We start from the raw sequence: 27,674 nt of genomic DNA, 5'->3' as shown, positions 1-27,674 counted from the left end.
TTACTGCACATAAAAAATATTTGTTGCCATTATTGATTTGTTTAAGAACAATTTGAACTTTTTGTATTTATAACGAGTTTCTTATTCCTCAGTTTATGGCATTCTGAAGGGAGCCGTTCAATTTGAAATTCATTTTGAAAAATTGAAAAGGCATTAATTCTAATATTGACAAGGCTGGATTTTTGTGGACCTGAAATATTGCAGCAGGAAATGACTCTCTTTGCGTTTCATCGGAGATGCCCTCCTTCTTCAGGAAACGGGGGTTCCCTTCTTCCATTACAGATGAGGCTCCCACTAAGGTCTCCTCGATATCCTGCAGTTCCATTCTTGCTCCCCCTCCCCCCATTCGTAACAAGGACAGGGTCTCCCTGGTCCTCACCTTCCACCCCATCAGCCGTTGCATACAGCATATAATCCTCCAACATTTTCGCCACCTCCAACAGGATCCCACTACTGGCCACATCTTCCCATCTCCACCCCTTTCTGCTTTCTGCAGAGACCGTTCCCTCTGCAACTCCCTGGTCAACTCGTCCCTTCCCACCCAAAACACCCCCTCCCCAGGTACTTTCCCCTGCAACCGCAGGAGATACAACACCCGTCCCTTTACCTCCCCCCTCGACTCCATCCAAGGACCCCGACAGTCTTTTAAGGTGAGGCAGAGGTTCACTTGCACCGCCTCCAACCTCATCTACTGTATCCGCTGTACCAGGTGTCAACTCCTGTACATCAGCGCGACCAAGCGCAGGCTCGGCGCTCATTTCGCTGAACACCTCCGCTCAGTCCGCCTTAACCTACCTCATCTCCCGGTTGCTCAGCAGTTTAACTCCCCCTCCCATTCCCAGTCTGAATTTTCTGTCCTGGGCCTCCTCCATTGTCAGAGTGAGGCCCAGCGCAAATTAGAGGAACAGCATCTCATATTTCACTTGGGTAGCTTACACCCCAGCGGTATGAACATTGACTTCTCAAACTTCAAATAGCCCTTGCGTTCCCTCTCTCTCCATCCCCTCCCCTTCCCAGTCTCTCACCAGTCTTATTGTCTCCAACTACATTCTATCTCTGTCTCGCCCACTCCCCTGACATCAGTCTGAAGAAGGGTCTCGACCCGAAACGTCACCCATTCCTTCTCTCCAGAGATGTTGCCTGTCCTGCTGAGTTACTCCAGCATTTTGTGTCCATCTTCGATATAAACCAGCATCTGCAGTTGTTTCCTACACTCTTTGCTGTGGCAATGCACTTGAAAGTTATCATCCTCCTGTGCTACAAACTCTGATTCAATATGAAAAAAGTAAAATATTCATTGTGCAAATAAACTTTGCAGATCCATCCAACAATTTGGATCATTCAACAATTTGGAAAAGCTTAGTGAGTCAGCTGCCAAATTCAACGAAAATTTTGGAAACTCTTTAAAATGCATGACATTTACTAAAAAGATTAATGTAGAAGGTCAATTGAAGATTTTTCTGAAATTAAGTTTGAAATGTTTTGAGGTGGTAATTAATCAAAGTTTCCACTGGTTGCCAAATTGTTGAAATTGTTACTTCATGAACAAAGGGTGGAGCTGATTTTCTTGGGCACAAGGCTCTCTTGTATTTACTCGGAATTCGGAATTTCCACCAAGTTGCAGAACGCCACAGCAAGATCCTTCTTCCCTGTGGCTATCAAACTGTACAACCCCTCCCCCTTCTGTCATGGAGTAGACTGACTCCCCCCCCCCCCCCCCCACCCTCCCCAATCTTTGCACATCCCCAATTCTTTCCGCTCGTCACTTTAAGTTCATGTTTCATGTATTTAGTGACTTTTGGCAGATCAATTTCCCTCCTGGGATAAAGTTTTATCGTATGTGTTTGAAATGAAAGAAAATGGAATGTTTCTGGAACAACACATGCTGTCAAAAGATTTCATTGACATGGACTCATCTGCAGCTTTCTTGATAATGAAATGAAACTCTGGATTAACTAAGTTTTCAAATTGCGATAAAATATCTAAATACAAAAATAATCTTTACCTTTTCATCTTCTACACTTCACTTACTAATGCAAAGTCAAAGAACAATCACCTCCGTCTTTGCATTTCGTACCGCTGCTCAGTAACCTCCTAAATTCTAGTGTATTTATGATGACTCCATTCAACTATTTAGTTTGAATCACAAGACCCACTGTTTAGTCACTTTATTCAATATTTCTGTCATTGTTTAAAGTGAATACTTAAAGTTAAAGGGCAGCATGGTGGCGCAGCGGTAGAGTTGCTGCTTTACAGTGCTTGCAACGCCGGAGACCCGTGTTCGATCCCGACTATGGGTGCTGTCTGTACAGAGTTTGTACATTCTCCCCGTGACCTGCGTGAGTTTTCTCCAAGATCTTCGTTCTCCTCCCACTCTCCAAAGACATACAGGTATGTAGGTTAATTGGCTTGGTAAATGTAAAAATTGTCCCTAGTGTGTGTAGGATAGTGTTGGGGTTTGCTGGTCGGCGGGGACCCGGTGGGCCGAAGGGCCAGTTTCCGCGCTGTATCTCGAAACTAAACTGAATTAAAATTAAAATTGTATTAAGACACGTTTGCATAGTTTATTCCCAGTGCTTGTCTGTCACTTCTGTGTGCTTGACAATAACTACCAGTGTCTTTTGCTGCTCTTCTTTCTGCTTACCAAACTCTTCGTTTGAGAGGCAAATCATCAGATTTTGTACCTCATGTCATCAAATTATCCACATCTTACAGGAAAAAAACATGGACCTTCTGTGACTTTCTGCATGGGCTATCAATCGCATGTAGCTGCTTGAGACATCAGGTCTTTGAATAAGAGGAACAGACAATATCTAATCTAATCTTTCTAAAGCTCTTCAGCAGCAGGTCCAAGTTACTGAAGACATCACTCATGCATCGAACCTGCCCCTTAGCCTGACAAGGGGGCCATTCATTTACAATAGTTTGCAATTCACACATGGATCTGAGATACAAAAATTAACTTATTTTGGCATTAATATGATTCCAATAACAAGCTCGTTGCTCCATATCTGTTCCTATGCCCAGAACAGGTGTGTCGTAAATAAGTTTTAGGAGCAGAATTAGGCCATTTGGCCCATCAATCCGCAGGTGCTCCTCGACTTATGATGGGGTTACGTTCCGATAAACCCATCGTAAATCGAAAATATCGTAAGTCGAAAACGCATATCGCTAGCCCGTGAAGTACAGTTTCGACTGAATGTGTATCGCTTTTGCACCATCGTAAAGTCGAAATATCGTAAGTCGAAGCATCGTAAGTCGAGGAGCATCTGTACTCCGCCATTCAATCATGGCTGACCTATCTTCCTTCTTAACCCCATTCTCTTGCCTTCTTCCCACCACCTCCCCAATAGAATCTATTGCGATTTAGACCTTTGCCCCATTTTTAAAGCAAAACTGGATTTAATAGGCTTGGATTTTTGTGCTCAGTGGTGAAGCAATGGTGCTGAATGCTGACGGAAGCAATCAAACAATGATCTCAATGTGTCATTGGCATGAATTTTTCCTCTTTGTACTTTATAACCACTAGGTGTGATGACTCTGGCATCTGGTGAGTGCTGTCGAGAAGCAGGTTGGGAAGCCTGTTATTGAAGAGCCTAATATTGAAGAATCCTCAAACAGTATAAAGCTGAATTTTCAAGGGATTTGCAAAATCTTCTAGAATGATGAGTCATTTAAATATCCAATGAGATTTAGATGGGAGCCAAGGGGAAAAAAAGTTTAAAAATCTTATTTTAAAGAGATGTGGAATTTTCGAGTGTTTAGTTGAAATAATGGCAACAAGTTATTTTGCATTTGAAGGAGCAGTGAAGGGAAGGTCTGATAAATGTCAAATGTCCTGTGAATCAATTGTGATAACTTTGTCAATGAAGGAAAAACTCAAGTATCGAACAGAGGGAGCCTTACCACTACTGTAATGAAATTTGGGATTTAGAAACTCGCAGTAGTGGTTCTAGGGTGGACTTAAGCTCCAAATTGAATGAAACTTTCATGAAACAAATAGGAAAGGCAGCATATTTAAATGTCAGTAAATATTGCTACAGTGGACTTATTTAGCCACTTGGATCTAGTCCCTATCTTGTAAACATGTAGAATGTCTATTGTCATTTCATCTGTAGGTGCTGTAGCTTGAAATCTTGAAATAACAGCTCTCTAAGTTTTGAGGAGACCTCAGAACTTTTTCTCACAATAAATTGATTGAATTTGAGTTTTCCATTTGTGGGAAAATATGTAACAACAAATAAATAATAGTTCATAGTAAATAATGATTGCAATGTCTCCCTTTTATCAAAATAGATAACTTTTGTAGTTGCATCTTGCAATATAACTAAACATGATTAGGCACTCAACTTTGAAACATAGTTACATCTTCAGATTGTGGATAATACACAAATCTAATTATTTTAGAAGACCTTGCTTCTCTATATTGACTGAAGAGGTAGGTAGTTTTATCGGTTTGTTGTCCATACACAATGTCCTATTTGCAAAGCACCTACATGTGTGCCGCTCATGACACGTGGATGAACATTATGAATATTTCATATATTTTGCCTTAGCATTACAAGTATGTGTTCTGGTGCTTCCAGCTAACAGCTTTTAATAACTGGCTTCAGCAATACATTTGATATCTTGTGCACAGTTATTTGGCACTTTCTTCCCCAGGCAAAGAGACATTTCCATTAAACAGCAACAAATAATAAAAGTACATCGTGATTAACCTTTGTATTTAAATTTTGTTTTCAGTGCTGGAGAATATATGACAAGTAAAATATCAACTGGCCCAGAAAGGATCACTGTTTGTGCACCCTAAATTTTCTCTCCAATTATATTCACACTTAAGTTTTCATTTAACCATCCTTGCTCAGCAAATTATCCCAGATATTAGCAAGTGTGAGTCAAGAATTGCTTTTGAATATTACTTTAAAATTGTGTGTTTTTTTAAACAATGACAAAACACATTGATGTTTTGTCATGTGTTAATGTGATACAAAATAATGTGATACAAAATAATAATAATGATGCATTTTTAGGATCTATTAAAGATGCGCAATTCATTTTATAAATGGGTTGATTACAGAAGGAGTAACAGTTGCAATTGGAGGGGGAGGTTTGGCACTGGGAAGTTGTGATATTATTTTATTTGGTTTTCAGGTTTCAAGGCAGGACTACTTTTCCTCGCTGAACACCTGCGCTCGGTCCGCATTAACGCAACTGATCTCCCAGTGGCCCAGCACTTTAACTCCCCCTCCCATTCCCAGTCTGACCTCTCTGTCATGGGCCTCCTCCAGTGCCATAGTGAGGCCCGCCGGAAATTGGAGGAGCAGCACCTCATATTTCGCCTGGGCAGTTTGCAGCCCGGTGGTATGAACGTCGACTTCTCCAACTTCAGATAGCTCCTCTGTCCCTCCCTTCCCCTCCTCCTTCCCAGAGCTCCCTCTATCTTCCTGTCTCCACCTATATCCTTCCTTTGTCCCACCCCCGACATCAGTCTGAAGAAGGGTCTCGACCCGAAACGTCACCCATTCCTTCTCTCCCGAGATGCTGCCTGACCTGCTGAGTTACTCCAGCATTTTGTGAGTAAATCGATTTGTACCAGCATCTGCAGTTATTTTCTTATACTAATTTTCCTCCATTGGAAGCCAAGTCCATATTTGGATACTGGGTTGTACATGTTGGAAAATGAAACCTGTAACCAAATTTGGGCTTAGCTTGGAACTGAGGAAAAGTAGTCCTGTCTAGAATGTTGTAAACCTTCAGCAAGGAACATGTCTCGGTCCAGTTGAGTACCAGCAGCACCAAGTCTAAATGGACCAAATTGCAACATGGTCCAAATTGCAACATGGTCCAAATTGCAACATGGTCCAAATTGCAACATGGTCCAAATTGCAACATGGTCCAAATTGCAACATGGTCAAAAGCATTGGGACATTTTCTTCTTTGGCTTCCTTTTAACCATTCAACTTGTTGGCCTTGGGTTCCATCTTAGGTTGTAATCTATTTCCAGATGTGAGAAGTTGTTGAATAAATTAATTTGTATTTTTGAGAATTTGGAAGGATCAATAAATGATAGATTGAAAATTATGATTCTTTTTGTCATTGAAATATGTTTGAGAATTTGGAATTGTTGTCTCAGGACTAAGGCCACTTCAGAGTGAATTGAGAAGCGGCAAATAATGAATCTTTGGAAATCACATCACAAAGACAGCTGTTTTAAGAAAAGCATTAATAGATATTTGTACTCTAAAAGAGAATGTGGAGATGAGGTGAAAGTGGTGTTGGAGACAAGCGGCCTTCTGTGCCAGCCGGTTTTTTTTCAGAGTGCGCGGCTGCAATGAAAATGTCATATGCTTCCTCGAAGATGCGCCATCTTTCGCCGATATTGCTGTCGAAAACTAGTGGGTCCGGCATCTGGAATGCATCAGCCATGATTGCTAGGCAAACAAACTTATCGATCTCTCTTGCGGAGAAGAAGAGAGTAAAAAACTCACAAACTCACAAATCTCAAGCCGATGAAGTTCCGGATCAATACTTCAGACACCATGTATGAGGTTGTGTGAATAACGACAAGTTGCTAAACTTCATTATGTGCTTTGTTGACCACAAGGCTGTGGAACAAAGACCAAGCCTGTGCATTCCATTTGAATACTCCCAGATAAGACATTCCAGGAACAGTACGAGGGAACACCCGACATGGATCAAGAATATAGTGACTGATCTACAGGAGTAGTTGCCATCAATCCTGACTCACGAAGGATACAATGCTGTAGTTTCAGCAAAGGAATGGTAAGGAGAACCATCAGTTGTCTTCAGCCATCTCAGAATGGCACAGTGATAGAGTTGCTGTCTTGAAGCACGAGAGACCCAGGTATGATCCTGACTATGGGTGCTTGGCTGTACGGAGTTTGTCTGTTCTCCCTGTGACCTGCATCGTTTTTCTCCGGGATCTCTGGATTCCGCCCACACTCCAAAGACATGCAGGTTTGTAGGTTAATTGGCTTGGTATAATTGTAAATTGTCCCCAGTGTGTGAAGGATAGTGTTCGTGTGTTGGGACCGCTGGTCGGCATGGACTCGATGGGCCGATATTTGCACTGTATCTCTTTAAAAAAAAATCCACAGATCCGGAATGGAAATAAGTCATCCTGGATACCAAATGAATATCTTAAAAAGAGATACAAAGTGCTGGATTAATTCAGAGGGTCAAGCTGTGTCCCTAGAGAATGTGGATCGGTGAATTTTTGGAGCGTTACTCTCGCACTATGTATCCTTTTTTTGTAAACCACTATCTGCAGTTCCATGTTACTCCTAAAAAGATATATTTTGTCTCTCAGCTTTTCTTGGTTGTACCTTTTATGAAATGTCAAAGTAGTTCTGTTCATAATATCAAAATATCTATTTGCGATAACAATATGCAAGCTTACAGCAAAGTTTGTCATTATGTAGATACATAGGATTGTTAATTAACAAGGTAGTTACTTGAGGCTTTTTGGGAGCAAGATTCAATTAGGAATGTGTCTTTGATATCCTGGTATTTAGATATTGATGAAATTGCAAAATGTGGATTTAGAAATGTGATTTCTGAGAATTCATCAATGAAAACTGTTTATTCATAGAATTTCAGCGGAATACTCTGCTCAATTACTTAAGGTATCACAAAATGCTGGAGTAACTCAGCAGGTCAGGCAGCATCTAGGCGAGAGGGAGTGGGTGACGTTTCGGGTCGAGACCCTTCTTCAGACTGATGAATTACTCAATGACTTAATGTTAACTTCCAACATTCTGTGCCACTAATGTGATTTGAAGAGACAGATGCAGAATAATTATTTTTATAGCGCTTTTTAAGAAATAACTTTTTTTTTCCAATTGTTTGGTTTGCTTATTCAATAAATAATTGGTAGTTGAAAGAGCCAAGCTCAGTTAGTGGACAATATCAAACTTTGAAGAAGTACAAGGGTAGTCTTTAGTGTCGGAAGAAGCTAACACCACATAAGAATCATCAAAGAATTTTATGCTTTCTAAGAAGAAAGTTGTAGATGGAAAAATCTTGATGCCTATTTTAATTTCTTTAGCCTTTGGTATGTTCGTAACTTTTTTTTTTTACTGTTTCCAGTTCTTCATTAGTGTTGCCACACAATATATCCCAATTCTTTAAATAGGGAGATGTGCATCCTATTTGATACTTGGACAATACAGAAACCATTGGTTTCAACTGAAGAAATGGAATTTGGAAAATATCCTCCAGGGTTGTTGAACAATATTTTTCATCTACATTGTTCATTCATATGAATTAAGAATTACAAATTGACAATAACAAACTCATTTCCTATCTCAATGTGATTACTTCCAAGGAAGGAAATTATATGTTCTTGAACGATTTCATGGAGTGATTATATTTGTCAAGAGGTGCTTGGGACTGGTCCGGTTCTAGAAGCCAGTTAAGTTCTTCAACCTCCAGCCAAGGAAGCTGCAAACACCACTTCGTACTTCAGTGTGATATAGCAAAATGACAGCTTTAGTTCTGCCTACTTGCTTACACTGTGGTTTTCTTCTGTTTTAAAACAATATTCTTGATTGCCCTCTTAAAATATAGTTATCTCATACTTCTTCCTTATTTTCATGATTTTAAAACTTAGGATATTTTCTACTCAGTGAAAGTTGACTAATTTGCAGTGGGTTTCGACTTGATGGTGAAAAAAGACACAAAAAGTTGGAGTAACTGGGCCAGACGGCATCGCTGGAGAAAAGGAAAAGATTACATTTCGGGTCGAGCTCCTTCTGAAGAAGGGTCTCGACCCGAAACGTCACTGAGTTACTCCAGCTTTTTGTGTCTATCTGTGATTTAAATCAGCATTCACAGTTCCTTTCTACACATTGATGAATTTGTGTTCTGGATGGATATACTGAGTGTTGTGTCATATTGCAAAACTATTTTGCTGCTTAGAACATCTGAGTGTATCATTTTACCAGAAGTAAAATGAAATAATGTGCTTTAATGGTGTCACTGAAACTGGTATGCTTAAAATTTGAACATCATGGAATTTTAAAGGGTTTTAAATATATTTAAGTGGAACATCAGCAAGGAGCCTTTTTTTCCAATAATTTAGTTGATGAGTTGTAAGTAATCTTACCGGTTTGAAATAAACACCACTGAAATAGAAATGGTTAATGAAGTTGTGCTTGTAATGGGGTTCTGCAACACATACCTTTCAAATAAAGGTAGACAACAACTTCAACATGTTCAGAAAAATATTCTTATGCTCAGGCATTTCCTCAAACTCTTCTGGAATTGCTTCTTATCAAAATCTATCTTCTACCCAGTCCCAATATGCCACCACTGAATGAAATGAAAAAGATTTTTATGACTCTGAATATTACAATTTGCTTACAAAAGAAAATATTGTTATGCCATTTAGCAATTAAAATATGTTGTGCAGTGGGCAGTATAAGCACTTGATAAACATGCACAAAAAACTTACATGTAACCAAGACATGAACTGGATTCATGTTAAAAAAAAAATGGGTATAGAAAGACAATTTGTATTCTGCTGCATTGCACATTTTTCAAAGTAATTTGTATTTCTGATTTCACTGTTCAGTAAAATAACTTCACTGTTATTCTTCCATTTAACTGATAACAGCTAATCAATATGTTTAAAATATCATTAGTGTTATTGTACTATTAGACCTTGGCCATTTTGTAGTTAAAAAAAAAAAAAGATTCCTTACTTATTTTTCATTACAGGGGCCCAAAACTATGATGTGATCAGACTTTCAACGTATCGGACAGCATGCAAGCTACGATTTGTGCAAAAAAGATGCAATCGTAAGTATCAGCTTATAGTATTTATTCTTTATTCTTCCTGAAGAATTGAATTCATGGGTAGAGGTGAGTCTTAAAGTCGAAGGCAACTTTAGATATTTTGGGCCTGCAGGACATGTAATTGTTATTTTCTGTTCATCTTTTATCCAAGATGAATTAATGGAAAATACACTTGGTGTTGGTTCTGTTATATTAGGTAAGTTTGTTGTACATTCAATAGACAATAGGTGCAGGAGCAGGCCATTCGAGCCAGCACCACCATTCAATGTGATCATGGCTGATCATTCTCAATCAGTACCCCGTTCCTGCCTTCTCCCCGTACCCCCTGACTCCACTATCCTTAAGAGCTCTATCTAATTCTCTCTAGAATGCATTCAGAGACTTGGCCTCCACTGCCTTCTGAGACAGAGAATTCCACAGATTTACATCTCTCTGACTGAAAAAGTGTTTCCTCATCTCCGTTCTAAATGGCCTACCCCTTATTCTTAAACTGTGGCCCCTGGTTCTGGACTCCCCCAACATTGGGAACATGGTTCCTGCCTCTAACGTGTCCAACCCATTCATTTACATGGCCAATGATGCCATGGGCAATATATTATTCCTCAATTAACAACATAAAACACACACGCCTGCAGTTTGTAATTAATAATGATGACGAAACCCCTGGATTTGCAGTTATTCCTCAGCAAAACTCACAGACAAAGAGATTTCTGCAGAAAATTATTTATGTGCAACAATGTAAATTTAGTACCAACAATTCAATGGCGAGGAAGGAACAAGACATGAGCTAACTGCCCAGTATGTAAAGATGGAACTTAACTGAATGTTCTTAATGTAAGAAGTGTCCAGATAATTATTTGTGAATTGAGGAAAAACTTTGAAATACTGGTCTTATTTAATGTTAAAAGATAAATGTTGTTGTGAAATGGTGGGGACCTTGTCTTAAAAGATGGCATGTTGCTTTTACACATGGGGTAAAATGGCATTGGAGGGCATGGAGTAGAACTATCTCCCAGTATTTTATCAAAGTCAGTGCAGGGAGGGTCACTGAAAATAAGTACCCTTTTAAGTCTGCTGAGCACTGTCAGCATGCTGCAAATCCACAGCAGGTGAGGCTTCTTCTGTGGAAATTAGTTGCCATGGTTCCTCCAGACTAACAGTGGAAACCCTTCTTTCAAAAAAAAGTTCTTCATTGATTGTAAGGGTTTTAGAATTCTCTGTATGAGGTGTGAAAAGTAATACAATATATACTCAATATGATTTTTAAAACGGTCTTTTTTTTTGGTTTGAGTTAAACAGCTTGAGAAATGGATTTAAAATTTAAGTTTTGAATTTTGTGTGCAACAGGAATCAGTTGTTTTTGTTGTGCTCTGTTTGTAGCACCGTCGTGTTTTTTTAGATATTGATTGTTTTTTAACCAGTAGGTTGCTGAATATGATATTGGTGCATATAACAGGAAAGGAACTCTGCTATCCTTTCAGTAGACTAACAGCTCACCACAGCTTTTTTTGTGAGTTCTTGAATGCTGACCTGTTCCAAATGTCAAACCTATTTTGGCAATCTCTACAGAGGATCTGAACAAATAAGGTTCCACGCTTGTAAAAAAAGTATTTTTTCATAGTAGAAAGGTTATTTTGGTTAATACTTTTTGACTGAACATGTATTTAAAAACTCAGTTAGACCTGAATATATCTGCCTCATTTTCTCCTGACATATTTATTTTGCAACAACTGGGAAATAACAGCTAGTTCAAGCCCTTGTATGATTCTGGTGAGGTACAATTATAGCATTCTGTAAAGGTCAGGGTAATTGGGAAGGAATAGACAATAGGTGCAGGAGCAGGCCATTCGGCCCTTCGAGCCAGCACCGCCATTCACTGTGATCATGGCTGATCATTCTCAATCAGTACCCCGTTCCTGCCTTTTCCTCATATCCCTTGACTCTGCTATCTTTAAGAACTCTATCTAGCTCTCTTGAAAGCATGCAGAGAATTGGCCTCCACTGCCTTCTGAGGCAGAGAATTCCACAGATTCACAACTCTCTGACTGAAAAGGTTTTTCCTCATTTCCTTTATAAATGACCTACCCCTTATTCTAAAACTGTGGCGCCTAGTTCTGGACTCCCCCAACATCGGGAACATGTTTCCTGCCTCTAGCGTGTCCAATCACTTAATAATCATATGTTTCAATATGATTTCCTCTCATACTTCTAAATTCCAGTGTATACAAGCCCAGTCGCTCCAGTCTTTCAACATATGACAGTCCCGCCATCCCGGGAATTAACCTCGTGAACCTACACTGCACTCCCTCAATAGCAAGAATGTCCTCAAATTTGGAGACCAAAACTGCACACAATACTCCAGGTGTGGTCTCACTAGGGCCCTGTACAACTGCAGAAGCACCTCTTTGCTCTGATACTCAACTCCTCTTGTTGTGAAGGCCAACATGCCATTAGCTTTCTTCACTGCCTGCTGTACCTGCATGCTTACTTTCAGTGACTGATGTTGTACTTCCCCTTTTCCTAACTTGACACCATTCAGATAATAATCTGCCTTCTTGTTCTTGCCACCAAAGTGGATAACCTCACAATTATCCACATTAACCTGCATCTGCTATGCGTCTGCCCACTCACACAACCTGTCCAAGTCACCCTGCATCCTCATAGCATCCTCCTCACAGTTCACACTGCCACCCAGCTTTGTGTCATCTGCAAATTTGCTAATGTTTCTTTTAATCCCCTCATCTAAGTCATTAATGTATATTGTAAATAGCTGTGGTCCCAGCACCGAGCCTTGCGGTACCCAACAAGTCACTGCCTGCCATTCTGAAAGGGACCCATTAATCCTACTCTTTGTTTCCTGTCTGCCAACCAATTTTCTATCCATGTCAGTACCCCACCCCCAATACTATGTGCTATAATTTTGCCCACTAATCCCCTATGTGGACCTTATCAAAGGCTTTCTGAAAGTCCAGGTACACTATATCCACTAGCTCTCCCGTGTCCATTTTTCTAGTTACATCCTCAAAAAATTCCAGAAGATTAGTCAAGCATGATTTCCCCTTCGTAAATCCATGCTGACTCGGAACGATCCTGTTACTGCTATCTAAATGTTCCGTTATTTCTTCTTTTTCTTCCCCACCACCGATGTCAGGCTAACCGGTCTATAATTTCCTGTTTTCTCTCTCCCTCTTTTTTAAAAAAGTGGGATAACATTAGCTACCTTCCAATCCACAGGAACTGATCCTGAATCTATAGAACATTGGAAAATGATCACCAATGCATCCATGATTTCTAGAGCCAATTCCTTAAGTACCCTGCGATGCAGACCACCAGGCCCTGGAGATTTATCAGCCTTCAGTCCCATCAGTCTGCTCAACACCATTTCCTGCCTAATGTGAATTTCCTTCAGTTCCTCCATCACTCTAGGACCTCAGGCCACTAGTTTATCTGGGAGATTGGATTTGTCTTCACGAAGGAAGACACAAACAAAGTACCTGTTCAACTCGTCTGCCATTTCCTTGTTCCCCATAATAGATTCACCTGCTTCTGTCTTCAAGGGACCCACATTTGTCTTGACTATTTTTTTCCTTTTCACATACCTAAAGGAGCTTTTACTATCCTCCTTTATATTTTTGGCTAGCTTCCCTCCATACCTCATCTTTTCTCCCTGTATTGCATTTTTAGTTATCTTCTGTTGCTCTTTAAAAGTTTCCCAATCCTCAGGATTCCCGCTCGTCTTCGCTGTGTCATACTTCTCTTTTATTTTTATGCGTCCTTGACGTACCTCGTCAGCCACAGTCGCCCCTTACTCCCCTTAGAATCTTTCTTCCTCTTTGGAATGAACTGATCTTGCACCTTCTTTATTATTCCCAGAAAGACCTACCATTGTTGTTCCACTGTCTTCCCTGCTAGGGTATTTTTCCAGTCAACTTTGGCCATCTTATGCTTCCATAGTCCCCTTTGCTTAACTGTAATACTGACATTTCCGATTTTACCTTCTCCCTCTCAAATTGTAGATTGAAACGTATCATATTATGATCACTACCTCTTAATGGCTCTTTTACCTTGAGTTCCCTTCTCAAATCCGGTTCATTGCACAACACTAAATCCAGAATTGCCTTCTCCCTGGTAGGCTCCAGTACAAGCTGCTCGAAGAATCCATCTCGAGGCACTCCACAAACTCCCTTTCTTGGGGTCCAGTACCAACCTGATTTTCCCAGTCTACCTGCATGTTGAAATCTCCCATAACCACCGTAGCATTACCTTTGCAACATGCCAATTTTAACTCTTGATTCAACTTGCACCCTTATCCAGGCTACTGTTTGGGGGCTGTAGATAACTCCGATTAGGGTCTTTTTACCCTTACAATTCCTCAGTTCTATCCATACTGACTCTACATCTCCTGATTCTATGTCACCCCTTGCAAAGGGCTGAATATCATTCCTTACCAACAGAACGACCCCACCCCCTCTGCCCACCTGTCTGTCTTTTCGATAGGACGTATACCCCTGAATATACAGCTTCCAGCCCTGGTCCTCTTGCTGCCATGTCTCTGTAATTCCCACAACATTATACTTGCCAATATCTAACTGAGCCTCAAGCTCATCCACTTTATTTTTATACTTCGCGCATTCAAATACAACACTTTAACTTTGGTATTCACCTCCCCTCTCACACCGGTCACTGGGACCGGTCACTATTGGCCCTGACCTTACTCTCTTATCCCTTCTCGAACTTTCCTTCCCATTAATTTGGGAGTCCTTTGCAACTTTTCCTCTATTCCCTTCCCCTTTAATTCCATCTTTATACTCCCAATTTGTCAACTCCTCCCCCCTGCTACTTAGTTTAAAGCCACACGTGTGGCACTAGCAAACTTGCGTGCCAGAATGTTGGTCCCCCTCCAGTTAAAGTGTAACCCGTCCCTTTTGTACAGGTCACCCCGACCCCAGAAGAGATCCTAGTGGTATATAAATCTAAATCCCTGCTCCCTGCACCAGCCCCCCAGCCATACATTCATATCCCCTATCTCCCTGTTTCTGCCCTTACCAGCACGAGGTACAGGAAACAATCCAGAGATAACCACCCTATTAGTCCTGCTTTTAAGTTTGCTTCCTAACTCTCTATACTCACATTGCAGTACCCCCTTCCTCTTTTTCCAGACTTTGTTTGCGCCCACGTGCACAACTACTTCCAGCTGTTCACCTTCCCTCTCGAGGATGTTCTGAAGTTGGTCTGTGACACCTTGAACCCTGACACTAGGGAGGCAACAGACCATCCTCGAGTCTCACCTACCGCCACAGAATCTCCTGTCCGCACCTCGAAAAATGGAGTCACCCACCACTGTGGCTCTGCCCGAAGTCGGTCTCATGGCCAGGATTGGAGCCACCGACCTGTCCGCTGCTCGGACTGGAAGTGTCTTCTGCCCCGACAGCTCCCAAGAGGGTGTACCTGTTTTCATTAGGCACAGCCACCAGGGTCTCCTGAACTCCACGTTTACTCCCCTTTTTCACAGTCACCCACCTTTGCTCTTCCTGAATCCTTGGCATAACAACCTCACTGTAGGTCCTGTCCAGGAAACTCGTTTTCCCAGATGGTCACGAGGTCATTCAGCTGCTTCTCCAGTTCTCCAACACGTTCATTCAGGAGGTGCACCTGGACACAATTCCTGCAGGTGTAGTTTCCAGAAGCTCCATCGGTGTCCCTGACTTCCCACCTCCTTCAGGAAACACACTGCATCAACTTGCCTGCCATTTCTTCAGTGGATAAAAATCACAATTTCAACCAAATGTTGCCTCCTTGCCGAAGACTCTTGAGCCAAAGACTCGCACATTATCTCCCAAGGCACTTCACCTCGACAAGGCCACTCCCAACAAGCCGCTCCGCTACAGCTGCACCTCTTTATCTGTTACCCAATCAACTACTTTAGGGCTGATTAGTAAATTGATTAGTAAATTACCCGAACCTGGGTCTTGGCGCTCTTTTTAAACTGTCTGGATTTGATCATTGCCGTCCAATTTATTCTATGAAAACTTTGAATGCTTATCCATTCCATTAATTCCTAGATTTCTAAATGATAGATTTACAGATTTTTGCTGTAACTATTGATTGCTCGGTGTTTGCTTTTACAATTTCCAAAGCCATTTCTTGCTGCACTGAATGTGTGCCACTCAACATGCACAGGAACGCAGTGTCCTCAAACGCCTGTCAGACATTTTATCCTGTTGTTTTAACGTCAGAAATGTTGCTTAAGGTAAATCAAATCGTGCAATTGTCACAGAGCATTGGAACCCTTGCTAATTAGTCATAAGGATTATGCAGATGGCACAGTGAGGTAGAGGGGAACTGTATTAATTCATGTTTCATCAAAATAGATTTGTAGAGTCTGAAAGCGATAGAGCATTGAAGTGGTCCCATTTGTGAACTGAGTCCATGCTCATCATCAAACATCCGTTTATAAGAGAGAGAGAGAGAGAGAGAGTGAGTGAGTGAGTGAAAGATTGAAGGGTCATGATGAGCAGTTGTTTTGCAGACAAAAGAATGGTGAAAAGCAGCATGTTGGGGTCAGTGTTAGCTTCAGTGCTTTCTTGGGTAACTTCAATGATACGGACACAGATGCAAGCCAAAATTTCAGGATTTCACAAAACTTTGTTGTGAACTGTGAAGAGGTTTGTAAAAGATTGCAGCAGGATATATACAGATTGTTGGTGTGGGCAGATGTTGTTTAATGGAGTGAAAAGTGAGGTGATGCATTTGGGGAGGAAGAATGAGAAGCGGAATGAAGCCTCATACTTTTAATGGCTAACACTTCTCAGTTAGTGGGATAACTTGGACAGAAATTACGGGCGGCTCGGTGGCGCAGCGGTAGAGTTGCTGCCTTACAGCGAATGCAGCGCCGGAGCCTCAGGTTCGATCCTGACTTCGGGCGCCGTCTGTATGGAGTTTGTATGTTCTCCCCGTGACCTGCGTGGGTTTTCTCCGAGATCTTCGGTTTCCTCCCACACTCCAAAGATGTACAGGTATGTAGGTTAATTGACTGGGTAAAAAAAATGTAAAAATTGTCCCTAGTGTGTGTAGGATAGTGTTAATGTGCGGGGATTGCTGGGTGGCGCGGACTTGGTGGGCCAAAGGGGCCTGTTTCCGCGCTGTATCTCTAAATCTAAAAAAATCTAAAAAGAAATGGACAAGACTCAGCATACTGCAGTGAATCTAAGTTTAATCCGTCATTCAACATTTTATCATTCATTTGGTGATGCAGTTTACATGGTTATTGGTAGAGTGATGGAGACATGGATGTCTTGGATATTCAAATTTAACTCTGCATCTGTTTCTGACCTGATATTCCTATGCCCTTTCTACATAAACAGCAATGGATGATGTTGGTCTGACTTTATTTTGACAAGAAAATATAATATTAAAAATAATTTATACTTCTTTATTTGCCATGTATTTTAAAATTCCCTTTAAGGCATTTTATTGCTTGAGCACAAGTCACATTAAAATTGAATTGTTTCAAAGACTGCATAATTTAAACCTTGTCGTGCCTAATATAATGTCCATAAACAATAACTAGACCTTTAATTGGAATGCTGAGAGGATATAAATTCCCCAGCACATGTTGTGAAGTGTGCTAATGAATTGGTGGTAACAAATGCCTCACGAATGGGGCTGATTTCAGATGTAACTTTTTCCAATTATGTCCTAGATGAAATTCTTCAATGTGACGCAGCGGTTAATTCCCCAATGTGTACAATAGCTCGAGTTAATTAAAAACATTGTTTCTACCAAAAGAAACGTCTGCTTGCCAAGAACACGAATTATGATCTGAAAGGTTTAACAAAGTAAACTAACCTTAAAAACTGCAATACACAGCCCAATAAAAGGTCATAGAAGGAAGAATTACACTGTAGTAAAGAAATGACCTAGTTTTCTCCCACAGGATTTTCTCTGAGTTTTGATGACTTGCAGAAATACAGATCACCTTTTGTTCTCTGACTCTTAATTATTCTGCAGCAATGGAGAAACAGCTCATAGCTTTTGGAGAAGAGAAAAACGACCCAAACTGCAAAGATCCGATTAATAAATTGTGCAAAGCTGTTCTTTTCAGTCAAGTATTTCAGCAGACGTGTGTTGATATTCAGCAAACAAAGATGGGTGGTTTGCAGTTCATTACATTACAGATATTTAAAACACAATTGTAATTTATATGTTCGCTCACGGTTTTTAAAATGTTCTTACTTTATTAATCTCATGCTGATCTGACTGAGAGGGAAGAGAGAAAATGTGTAAATTGTTTCTGACACCATAACTCAACCCTACTGTGTTTAATTTAACAGATTATTTAAACTAAAGCCATGATTTAACTTCCCAATTTTTGAACATGAAAGTGCATGTTGGTTTGCTTCTTGAAAATCCGAGTATACACCTGAAGATGTAACAAGGAATAATATGAAGGAAGATGATGCTGTGACCTGTGTAGTTCGAAAAAGTAGCATGTAGGGCGGCACGGTGGCATAGCGATAGAGCACCAGAGACCCGGGTTCGATCCTGACTTTGTACGGTGTGTGTACGTTCTCCATGTGACCTGCATGGATTTTTTTCCAAGATCTTTTGTTTCCTCCCACACTCCAAAGACGTACAAGTTTGTAGGTTAATTGGCTTGATATAATTGTAAATTGTCCCTAGTGAGGGTAGGATTGTGTTAGTGTCCGGGGATTGCTGGTCGGTGTGGACTCAATGGGCTGAAGAGCTGTTTTCCGCGCTGTATCTCTAAACTAAACTTTTTAAAAAAGTTTGATTCTGATCCATCTGGTCATTATTTTTGCTGGATGAATGTATAAATTTGCTTCTCAGGGCACAGATATAATATCAGGAACCTGTGTTTCCTTGAATGATTTTACAAGCTGGTTGTTTGTACACTGACTGGTCTTCAGAATTTCAGAGCATCAATGTTTCAATGAATGTTCTATTGATTCCTTGGGGCAACTAATGGAGTGGAGATAAGTTTCAGTATTGATTGTGGGCTTGTGTTGGTGGATGATTGTCTCAATATCTGTAGGAAAATAACTGCAGATGCTGGTACAAATTGAAGGTATTTATTCACAAAATGCTGGAGTAACTCAGCAGGTCAGGCAGCATCTCAGTCTGAAGAAGGGTCTCGACCCGAAACGTCACCCATTCCTTCTCTCCTGAGATGCTGCCTGACCTGCTGAGTTACTCCAGCATTTTGTGAATAAGTCTCAATATCTGTGGTAGTTCGTTGTTGTACCCAAAAACTGATTTAAGTGATTCGAAGAATCCTATTAAAAGTTGGGTGAAGATCCCACGTGTCTTCTTTTTCTTTCAATGTTTATAAGGAGTTTAGGAGAAAAGTAACAGAACAAACTTGTATTAATGCGATAGCATTTTGACCTTGGAGTATCTCAAAACATTTTATCGCCAATGAAATCTTCAAGTGTTCCGGTTGTGAACATAGGATCATGCAGTAGTCAATTTGCATGTAGCAAGTCATTACAGATAGCAATTTGCATGTAGCAAGTCATCACAGATAGCAAATTGGATACATGAAAAAAAAAGCACTATTTGCAACGAGGGAGGAATATTGGCAAGGACATTGTTGAAGAGACAGTCCTGTGTTCTTGAAGAGTACCATTTGACTAACCTGAGTCTCCATTTAAAATCTGTTTTAAAAGGTGGCACATTTGATGAATCTCTTTGTGAAAGTCATCTGAAAGTATGACTTAATTCTGGATCCTAATAAACAAAATATGAGGCAAGAATATAAAAAAATAGATTCTAGCTGGTGCCTAAACAAGAAAGTATTATGTCGAGGAGAACAGAATAAGGGAAAGTGACTGGGAGGGGTGGGGCTGGGGGAGGGGCAGAGGGGGGAAACAACAGGGAAAGGATGAACGAAGATAGGGAGATGCAGAAATGGAGCAGAAAGAAATGGAAAGATGGAGGATAGCTGGGGTATGATAGAAGTAATGTTTCCAAAGTCAACACTGCTTTTAGTCCAAATGCTGGAATCTTGAGCAGAAAATGAAGTGTTGGAGGAACTTGGCGGGTGGAGGGAATAGACAGATGATATTTTGGGGTCGGAATCTTCAGTCTGGTGGCAAAGTCTGGCAAGTGTGGATACAGGTGAGAGGGAGTGGTTGTTAGACAGGTGGACAGAGTGACAAAGTCCAGAATGAAAAGTAGACAAAAGGGTGTCAGATGAGGAAAGAAGAGGAATGAAATGTAAAGTCAAACGGAGACATATGGGTGGAAGGGGGACATGGAGGAGCAGAAAGAGAGAGGATAAAAAGAAATAAGGGATTAGGGGATTGAGATAAGCATACCGAGGAGGGGAAAGGAGCAGGGTGACTTTGCTGGTGGGAGATACTGGGAGAAAAGTGTGTGCACTGGGGTGAGAGGTTATAGTGGAAAGAGGAGGAAGTACAGATGCTGATTTACCAAAAGAAGACAATGTTGGGGTAACTTGGCAGGTCAAGCAGCATCTCTGAAGAACATGGAAAACAACATTTTGGGTGAGGAGTTGTGGGGGTATTACTTCAAATTGTTGAATTCAATGTTCATGCTGTTGGGTTGTAGGATATCCAAGCAGAATATGAGATGCTGTTCTTTCAGTTGTCGTGTGGTCTCGCTCTAGAAATTGAGGAGGCTGAGGACAGAAAAGTCAGGATGCAAGTGGGATGGGTCACCTGGACTATGTTTGTTAGACTAGGTGACTGATTTGCCAAACTATTATGCTCTGTCTGCCAAGGTCAGCTGGAGCTCCTGGTTGCTAAGCATTTTAACTTCTTATTCCATTCCCTGTACTCTGTTTTCTGCTTTTAGTCTTTCAAATTCAGATTAGTTTCTTGTCATATTCACCGTCACATGAATCTCGCAGTAAACTGTTTATATACGTTTGAATGTCCTCCGACTTTCACAATTTCCCCTCGCTTCAAGGTGAATCAATTGAGAAATTTCCACTCTGGCAGTGAAACAGGTTAATGCGGGTGGCATCCTGAGATGTAGAAAAGGGTAATTGGGAAGAGTGTAAAGAAACGAAATAGGTTTATGACTTTGTTCATGGAGATAGCCAGGAAGTCAATACTGAGCTGCATTTATGTCACAGTGTGATATTACAGGTAGATATTGCAAAATTACACATCTTTGGATTAATTAGCAGAAACGCTCTTCTTCCTGTAAAAATGATGCATCTAGTGTTTGTTTTGTCTGGTTAATTATGTATTTACCCATTTTGCCTGACATGGGTTTAGAATATGCTTAGATCTTGTTGATTTAGAACCTTTTGGGAAAAATGCCCAAAGATGCAACGAATTGAGGATACCAATAATGTCACTGCCAAAAGAAAATATTGGGTCAGGAATAAATAAGTAATGTTATGAAATGCTTTGTCAAGATAATATACAGGTAGTTCTGCTGTAACGCGTGTTTCCATCACGCTAATTGGATATAATGCGATTGATTAATTAGGGCACACCATTTGTAATATGTGATTTGTAATATGTGAGCTAAATTGGTTATCACGCAATTTTCATTGGGAACGAGAAAACCACTTGAAAGTTACTTTGGAAACTGACAAACAAAATAAAAGCCGTCTTGGGAAATAACAATCTGGATATAAATGGTTTCCATGGAACCTCTGCACAGTAATGAGGCACCATTGGTTTTGACAAAGGCAGTTTTACTGCAGAAGGACATAGATACATAGCAACACAGACAATAGGTGCAGGAGTAGGCCATTCGGCCCTTTGAGACAGCATTGCCATTCAATGTGATCATGGCTGATCATCGACAATCAGTACCCCGTTCTTGCTTTCTCCACATACCTCTTGATTCCGCTAGCCCTAAGAGCGCTATCTAACTCTCTTTTGAATGCATCCAGTGAATCGGTCTCCACTGCCTTCTGAGGCAGAGAATTCCACAAATTCACAACTCTCTGCGTGGAAAAGGTTTTTCCTCATCTCAGTTCTAAATCCCCTACCCCTTATTCTTAAACTGTGGCCCCTGGTTCTGGACTCCCCCAACATGTTTCCTGCATCTAGCGCATCCAATCGCTTAATAGTTTTATATGTTTCTCTAAGATCCCCTCTCATCCTTCTAAATTCCAGTGAATACAAGCTCAGTCGCTCCATTCTTTCACCATATGACAGTCTCGCCATCTGAGAATTAACTTTGTGAACTTACGCTGCACTCCCTCAATAGCAAGAATGTCCTTCCTCAAGTTAGGAGATCAAAACTGCACACAATACTCCAGGTGTGGTCTCATCAGGGCAGAAGGACTTCTTTGCTCCTATACTCAACTCCTCTCTTTATGCAGGCCATCAGGCCCTGGGGATTTATCAGCATTCAGTCCCATCAGTCTACCCAACACTATTTCCTTACTAATGAGAATTTCCTTCAGTTCCTCCGTCACCCTAGGTCCTCTGTCCCCGAGTACATCTGGGAGATTGATTTTGTCTTCCTCAGTGAAGACAGAACCAAAATACCTGTTCAACTCCTTTTCCTTGTTCCCCATAATAAATTCATCTGTTTCTGTCTTCAAGAGACATTGAAATTGACAATCACTTCTGTTGACACTCGTGCAATGATAATCTATGAAACAATTTAACATACAGCCTTTTGTACTTTAGCTTACAGTAACAACAAAAACTTAAAGTTGTTAAAAATGGCAATGCAGATACTCACCGACATGTGTAACAGGTGAGTTATGTGAAATTGCACTTGGGTAAACAATGAACAATAGTGACCACGTTCCCTGGATTATTGCAGCGGGAGGATAGCAATGGCTTCCCGTCCATTTCATAGAAATAAAAGCGTCGTGCAGGCTTGCTGCTCTTCCAGTTTCAGCCTCTGTCGGTGTGACACTGGGAAGGCGAGGAGTTGGAGAGCCACTCCCGACTGAATCCCTGACTTATTCCACAAGGTTTACCAGCGAGTCCTCCATCACCAGCTGCCACACTGTTGATGTGGCTGTTGTTGCGGTTCACGTTGTAGCCCCTGGCTGACAGCGCTCTCTTCAGGCCACCGCCAGTGACAGGTCGCCTCTCGCCACCTGCCCCTTCCTGTCAGCCGTTGCTCTATCTGCTCCCCCCTCCACCGCCGTCTCCCCTACCCTGGAGCTGCCAGCATCTTCCAAGATGGAGGAAGCAGCGTTGGAGGGATGAGGGGGCCAGCCGACAAGCAGAAGCGGCAGCGGATGAGAGGGGAGGGAGTCCCACGGTGACTGTACCCGCCCTGTCGGTGGTGGCGACCTAAGTAAAGTTCTGCCAGCCAGAGGCTACAATGTGAGCCGCACCAAAGGCTGCAACAACCGGTTAGTGCGGCAGCTGATGATGAAGGGCTTGATTGTGCAGATCAGCAGCATTAGCGCCTAGTTTTAAGGTGAAATTACACAAACGTCTGAAGAAGGATCCCAACCTGAAATGCCACCTATCCATGTTCTCCAGAGATGCTGCCTGTCCTGCTGTTCCTCCAGCACTTTGTGTCATTTTGTATATTAGCAAGCATTCACAGTTTTTGTTTCTACCTAGTTTTATGGTGATTCTTACTTGCATAAAATCTGATTTACGTAAGGGTTGTTGGAATGTACGCCCATGTACGTCAGTGAGTGTCTGCATTGAAGATCCTGAGGGAAGAATAACTTTGTTATAGCGAGTCTGAAACACTCTAGGTCCTAACCTCCTCTTCCCTATTGACGTCACTGTTTTTATATCACGATTATTTTATAACGTGCAGTTTCTTTGGCACAGACATTGTGGTCCATGGGCCATGTTCCTGTGCTGTACTTACTATTTTCTAGCATAACTACCTACAGTTATTATTTGAAATGTATGTGCTTTCCTAATTAAGTCAATTTAGGAATTATGAAGCAATGTGGGTCGATGTTTTCTTTGCTTTGACAGTTCATCTTCCTTCTCACCTACAGTCCATCTTGTAGATATATGGAACATGATTGAAGCATTTCGGGACAATGGCCTCAACACCTTAGACCATAGCACAGAAATTAATGTATCTCGATTAGAGACCATCATTTCATCTATCTACTACCAGCTGAATAAACGCCTTCCAACCACCCATCAAATCAATGTGGAACAGTCCATCAGCTTGCTCCTCAATTTCGTCATTGCAGCATATGACAGGTTAGTGGTCAGACTACCACATGCATAAGAGTTGCTCTGTGATGTCAGTACATGATGATTAATTTTTATTTTAAAGTTACCATGAATATCCATGTCAATCATTCTTCTTGCCAGGTAATGAGATTCTTATAAAGGTAATGTGGAATTCTTTGCCACAGAAAACTGTGGAGGCCAAGTCAGTGAATATATTTAAGGCAGAGGTAGATATATTTTTGATTAGTTTGGGTGTCAGAAGTTATGGGGAGAAGGCAGGAGAATGGGGTTAGGAGGGAGAGATAGATCAGCCATGATTGAATGGTGGAGTCGACTGAATGGGCTGAATGGCCTAATTCTGCTCCTATCACATGAGCTTATGAGTGAACTTTATGTTGATAAGAGTTTTTAAATTGTCTATAGTCAGGAAAATCATTCCCTTAGTGGGGTATATGTAATTTCCATCTGACACATAACTTCAGAGTTTGGAGTACCAGATGGCACTCAGACTGCCTTGAAGTCTTACCAATATCTTGAAGCTACTCTTGGGAATGTTTTCCATAACTGCTGTCATGTGAGACACTGATGAGGCTGGGAGAACAGGTTCATGAGCCATAGAATGATACAGCAGGGAAGAAGGTCATTCAACTTATAACACTCCCATTCACCAGCTCTTTCCAGCAAGGCCAAAAAATCCTCTTCCTTTCAGCAATTATTCAATTTCCAGTGGATATTTTTGATTATCTTTTCCAGCACATATTGCAGATTTCAATGTTTGATTTGGTAAAAGCTTTTGAATCTGTATGCTCAGGTTTCTGTGCTGTGTACTATTTGAAGCAGTTATTCCTTAGTTGCTTTTTTCCATTTTGAGATATTGAACACATCTATCAACTCTTCCTTTCTGCTCTCATTTCATGGAATAATTCTAGCATATTCATAAAACAGAGATCATTTACCCGATATTAGTTAAGTAAGTCTTTGCATTGTATCCACGATCTTGACATCTGTTCTTCGGTCTTTTGACACAATATTTTAACTTGAGCTCATCAGCGTTTAAATATATTTAGCTTTTATCAACATTTTGCTGATGCACTTTGTTTCTATGCATTAGACCCAGTTGTAACTCTTTACAGTAATCTTCTGAACTTGCCATGCCATCTTCAAATTTGTACTTGCAGCTTCTTAGATCCTGCATGACTTTCACGTTGGGGGAGGTGTGGTTTAAATGTCTTTCAATAGAGGAGAATTACTTAACCCTTAACTCCCCACTCCTGTTACCATCGTCACGTGCTGAGCTGCAAGTGTAAATTGCTGGCTTGCTTCTGTAACCTTAACCGTATCGCTGCCAGACTTGGTAACAACGTTGAAGATAACAGCAAGATCTTTTTGAGCTCGGAGGAAAGAGATAAGTGTGTGTTCAGTGATGTCTTATTTATTGGAACGTTAGTCACAATAGTGTCAGTAAGGTAATGAGAAATGGGAAGAGATTAAGTACCAAAGTCAGCACATTTCTGCATCTTGTTTCAAAAGAGTTGGATGAGGTTTGGTACTATGTTAATTTGAGCTTTCCAAAATTGAAAGATATTCTTTAACTCTGGTAGTGTCAGAAGGGAAGTAGGGAAAAGTGGGTGGGTTGAAAATTGTAACTCTTCCTCGAGCAGTTTCTAATGTGCCCATTTCTCATTTTAATTAAGGTGTGTTGAGGGATGGATACCAACCCACTGCAGAACCACATACATAATTGTTTAATGACAATGTATTCCTAAAATTCTCCACAGATTTTGAGTGCGAGTACAATCAACTGGGTTTCCTGGTGGCGTGGAAGTCTATTACCTATCGGTTTCAGAATAAGGGTTCCTCCACTTAAATTGGAAACAGGGTGGAATTTTTTCTCTTATGCGGTTGCAAATCTTGAAATTCTCTATGGAGGCCAAACCATTGAATGGAAACAATAATCATGTGGACACATCTTTAATCTTTAGGGGAGTTGAGAGTTCGGTGGAACAAGCCGGGCAGTGGAGTTGAGTGAGGATAAGTCTTATTGAATGGCAGAACAGACGTGATGGGCTATTTAGGTGATTCCTGCTCGTTTCTCCTGCACTAGTGTTCGCAAGACTGACTGGATGAGCAGTTAAGTGCTTTTCAAAGAGTGTGTGTGCACACAGTTATTGCTGTGGCAGTTACTGTAATCTCAATATTCTTTTGCAGTGAAGGGCATGGGAAGTTGACTGTATTCTCAGTCAAAGCTATATTGGCAACAATGTGTGGAGGAAAAATCCTGGACAAACTTCGATGTAAGTACAAATTAAATTTTAATGTTAAACATAAGAAACATTCAGTCCAACTTTTATTTGGCATTTGCTGTTATGTGCATTCTTAATTTATTGACTACTTGTGATCAGAATTCGATGTCTGTTTTCCTTCCTGCATTTAAGGAGTCTCAAGGCACTGGGCCTGGGCGCCACCTTGACATATTTGGCTTTGTTGTTTAAAGGCTAAAACTGCTCAATTGCTGATGGAGCTGGTGCTGTTGACAACACTCAGCATTTCAAATGCATGGTGTTAAGCAAGCATGTGATCTCAATCATTTACTGTGCAATGCAAAACATGGAACCTGTTTATAATATATATTCTCTATTTGATTCTCGGAGTAAATGCATTATTGAATTAATCAAAAATCAATCAATTAGGCAGTTGTTCCACTTTAAAATAGCCTCTCCCCATTTTCAGTTAGAATTTTGATGATGCCAAAGTACTTTATTTAGTTTATTATTTTCTTCAAATGAAATCTGTCGATTATTTTTAAGCTAGAACAAATAGCTCAGATCCACAAGAAACTAAAAATAACCTATTTACAAAACATTTTAATTCTCCAAATTACTTTGAGAATATATATGAAGTCTGTGCTTCCTACTCAAGATGGCTTTGTATGTTCACATTTAATAATAACCTTTAGCTCTATATTAAGAATCCTAACCACAAGTGGGCTGCAAATGGCATGCAATTGCACATGTAGTGAAGAGAAGGACAGACTTAATTTGCGTGTGCCTTCCAATTAGTCTCATTTGTTGCAATATTATAAGTTATACTTGGCGCCATCGTAGCAAGGATGGGAGAAGAGGTGAGACCAAGGCAGTGGTACGGGAACCTATTCCTGAACTGTGTGTGTGTGTGTGTGTTCATATTGAATGGCACCTGTGGAGCACCCATGGTTGTTTGAGTGCGAATGTCCATCGAGCAGAGTTTGTTCTCCAGTTGCCTTGGTCTCATGACCATTGCATGAACACGTTACTCAGTGAGTATAGGAAGGAACTGCAGATGCTGGTTTAAACCAAACTGGAGTAACTCAGCGGGACAGGCAGTTTCTCTGGAGAGAAGGAATGCATGATGTTTCGGGTCAAGACCCTTCTTCAGGCTGAGAGTCAGGGGAAAGGGAAACGAGGGATATAGACAGTGATATAGAGAGATCTAGAACAAATGAGTGAAAGATATGCAAAAAAGTAACGATGATAAAGCAAGCAGGCCATTGTTAGCTGTTTGCTAGGTGAGAACGAGAAGCTGGTGTGACTTGGGCGAGGGAGGGGTGGAGAGAGAGGGAATGCAGGGGTTCCTTGATGTTAGAGAAATCAAGCTCCCACTGAGTTACTCCAGCATTTTGTGTCTATCTTTAGAGAAATCAAAATTTATACCATTGGGTTGCAAGCTGCTCATGCAAAATATGTGATGTTG

At 40.9% G+C, this 27,674-nt stretch overlaps 1 protein-coding gene across 14 annotated transcripts in view; it reads left to right on the top strand.

Moving 5' to 3' along the window:
- dtnba (dystrobrevin, beta a) overlaps positions 1-27,674 on the top strand; it is a 335,231-nt gene that overhangs the window by 122,114 nt on the left and 185,443 nt on the right. For all 14 annotated transcript variants that reach the window (XM_078399376.1, XM_078399375.1, XM_078399378.1 and 11 more), the window contains 3 exons: positions 9,742-9,822; positions 23,759-23,972; positions 26,154-26,239. In XM_078399376.1, the coding sequence (XP_078255502.1) occupies positions 9,742-9,822; positions 23,759-23,972; positions 26,154-26,239 (381 nt within the window). The remainder of the gene's footprint in view (positions 1-9,741; positions 9,823-23,758; positions 23,973-26,153; positions 26,240-27,674) is intronic.

Source organism: Rhinoraja longicauda, chromosome 5 (genome assembly GCF_053455715.1).
Source record: "Rhinoraja longicauda isolate Sanriku21f chromosome 5, sRhiLon1.1, whole genome shotgun sequence".
In the NCBI taxonomy this organism is placed as follows: domain Eukaryota; kingdom Metazoa; phylum Chordata; class Chondrichthyes; order Rajiformes; family Arhynchobatidae; genus Rhinoraja; species Rhinoraja longicauda.
Note: the sequence above shows the minus strand (reverse complement) of the source record. Positions and strands in the feature narration are given on the sequence as shown.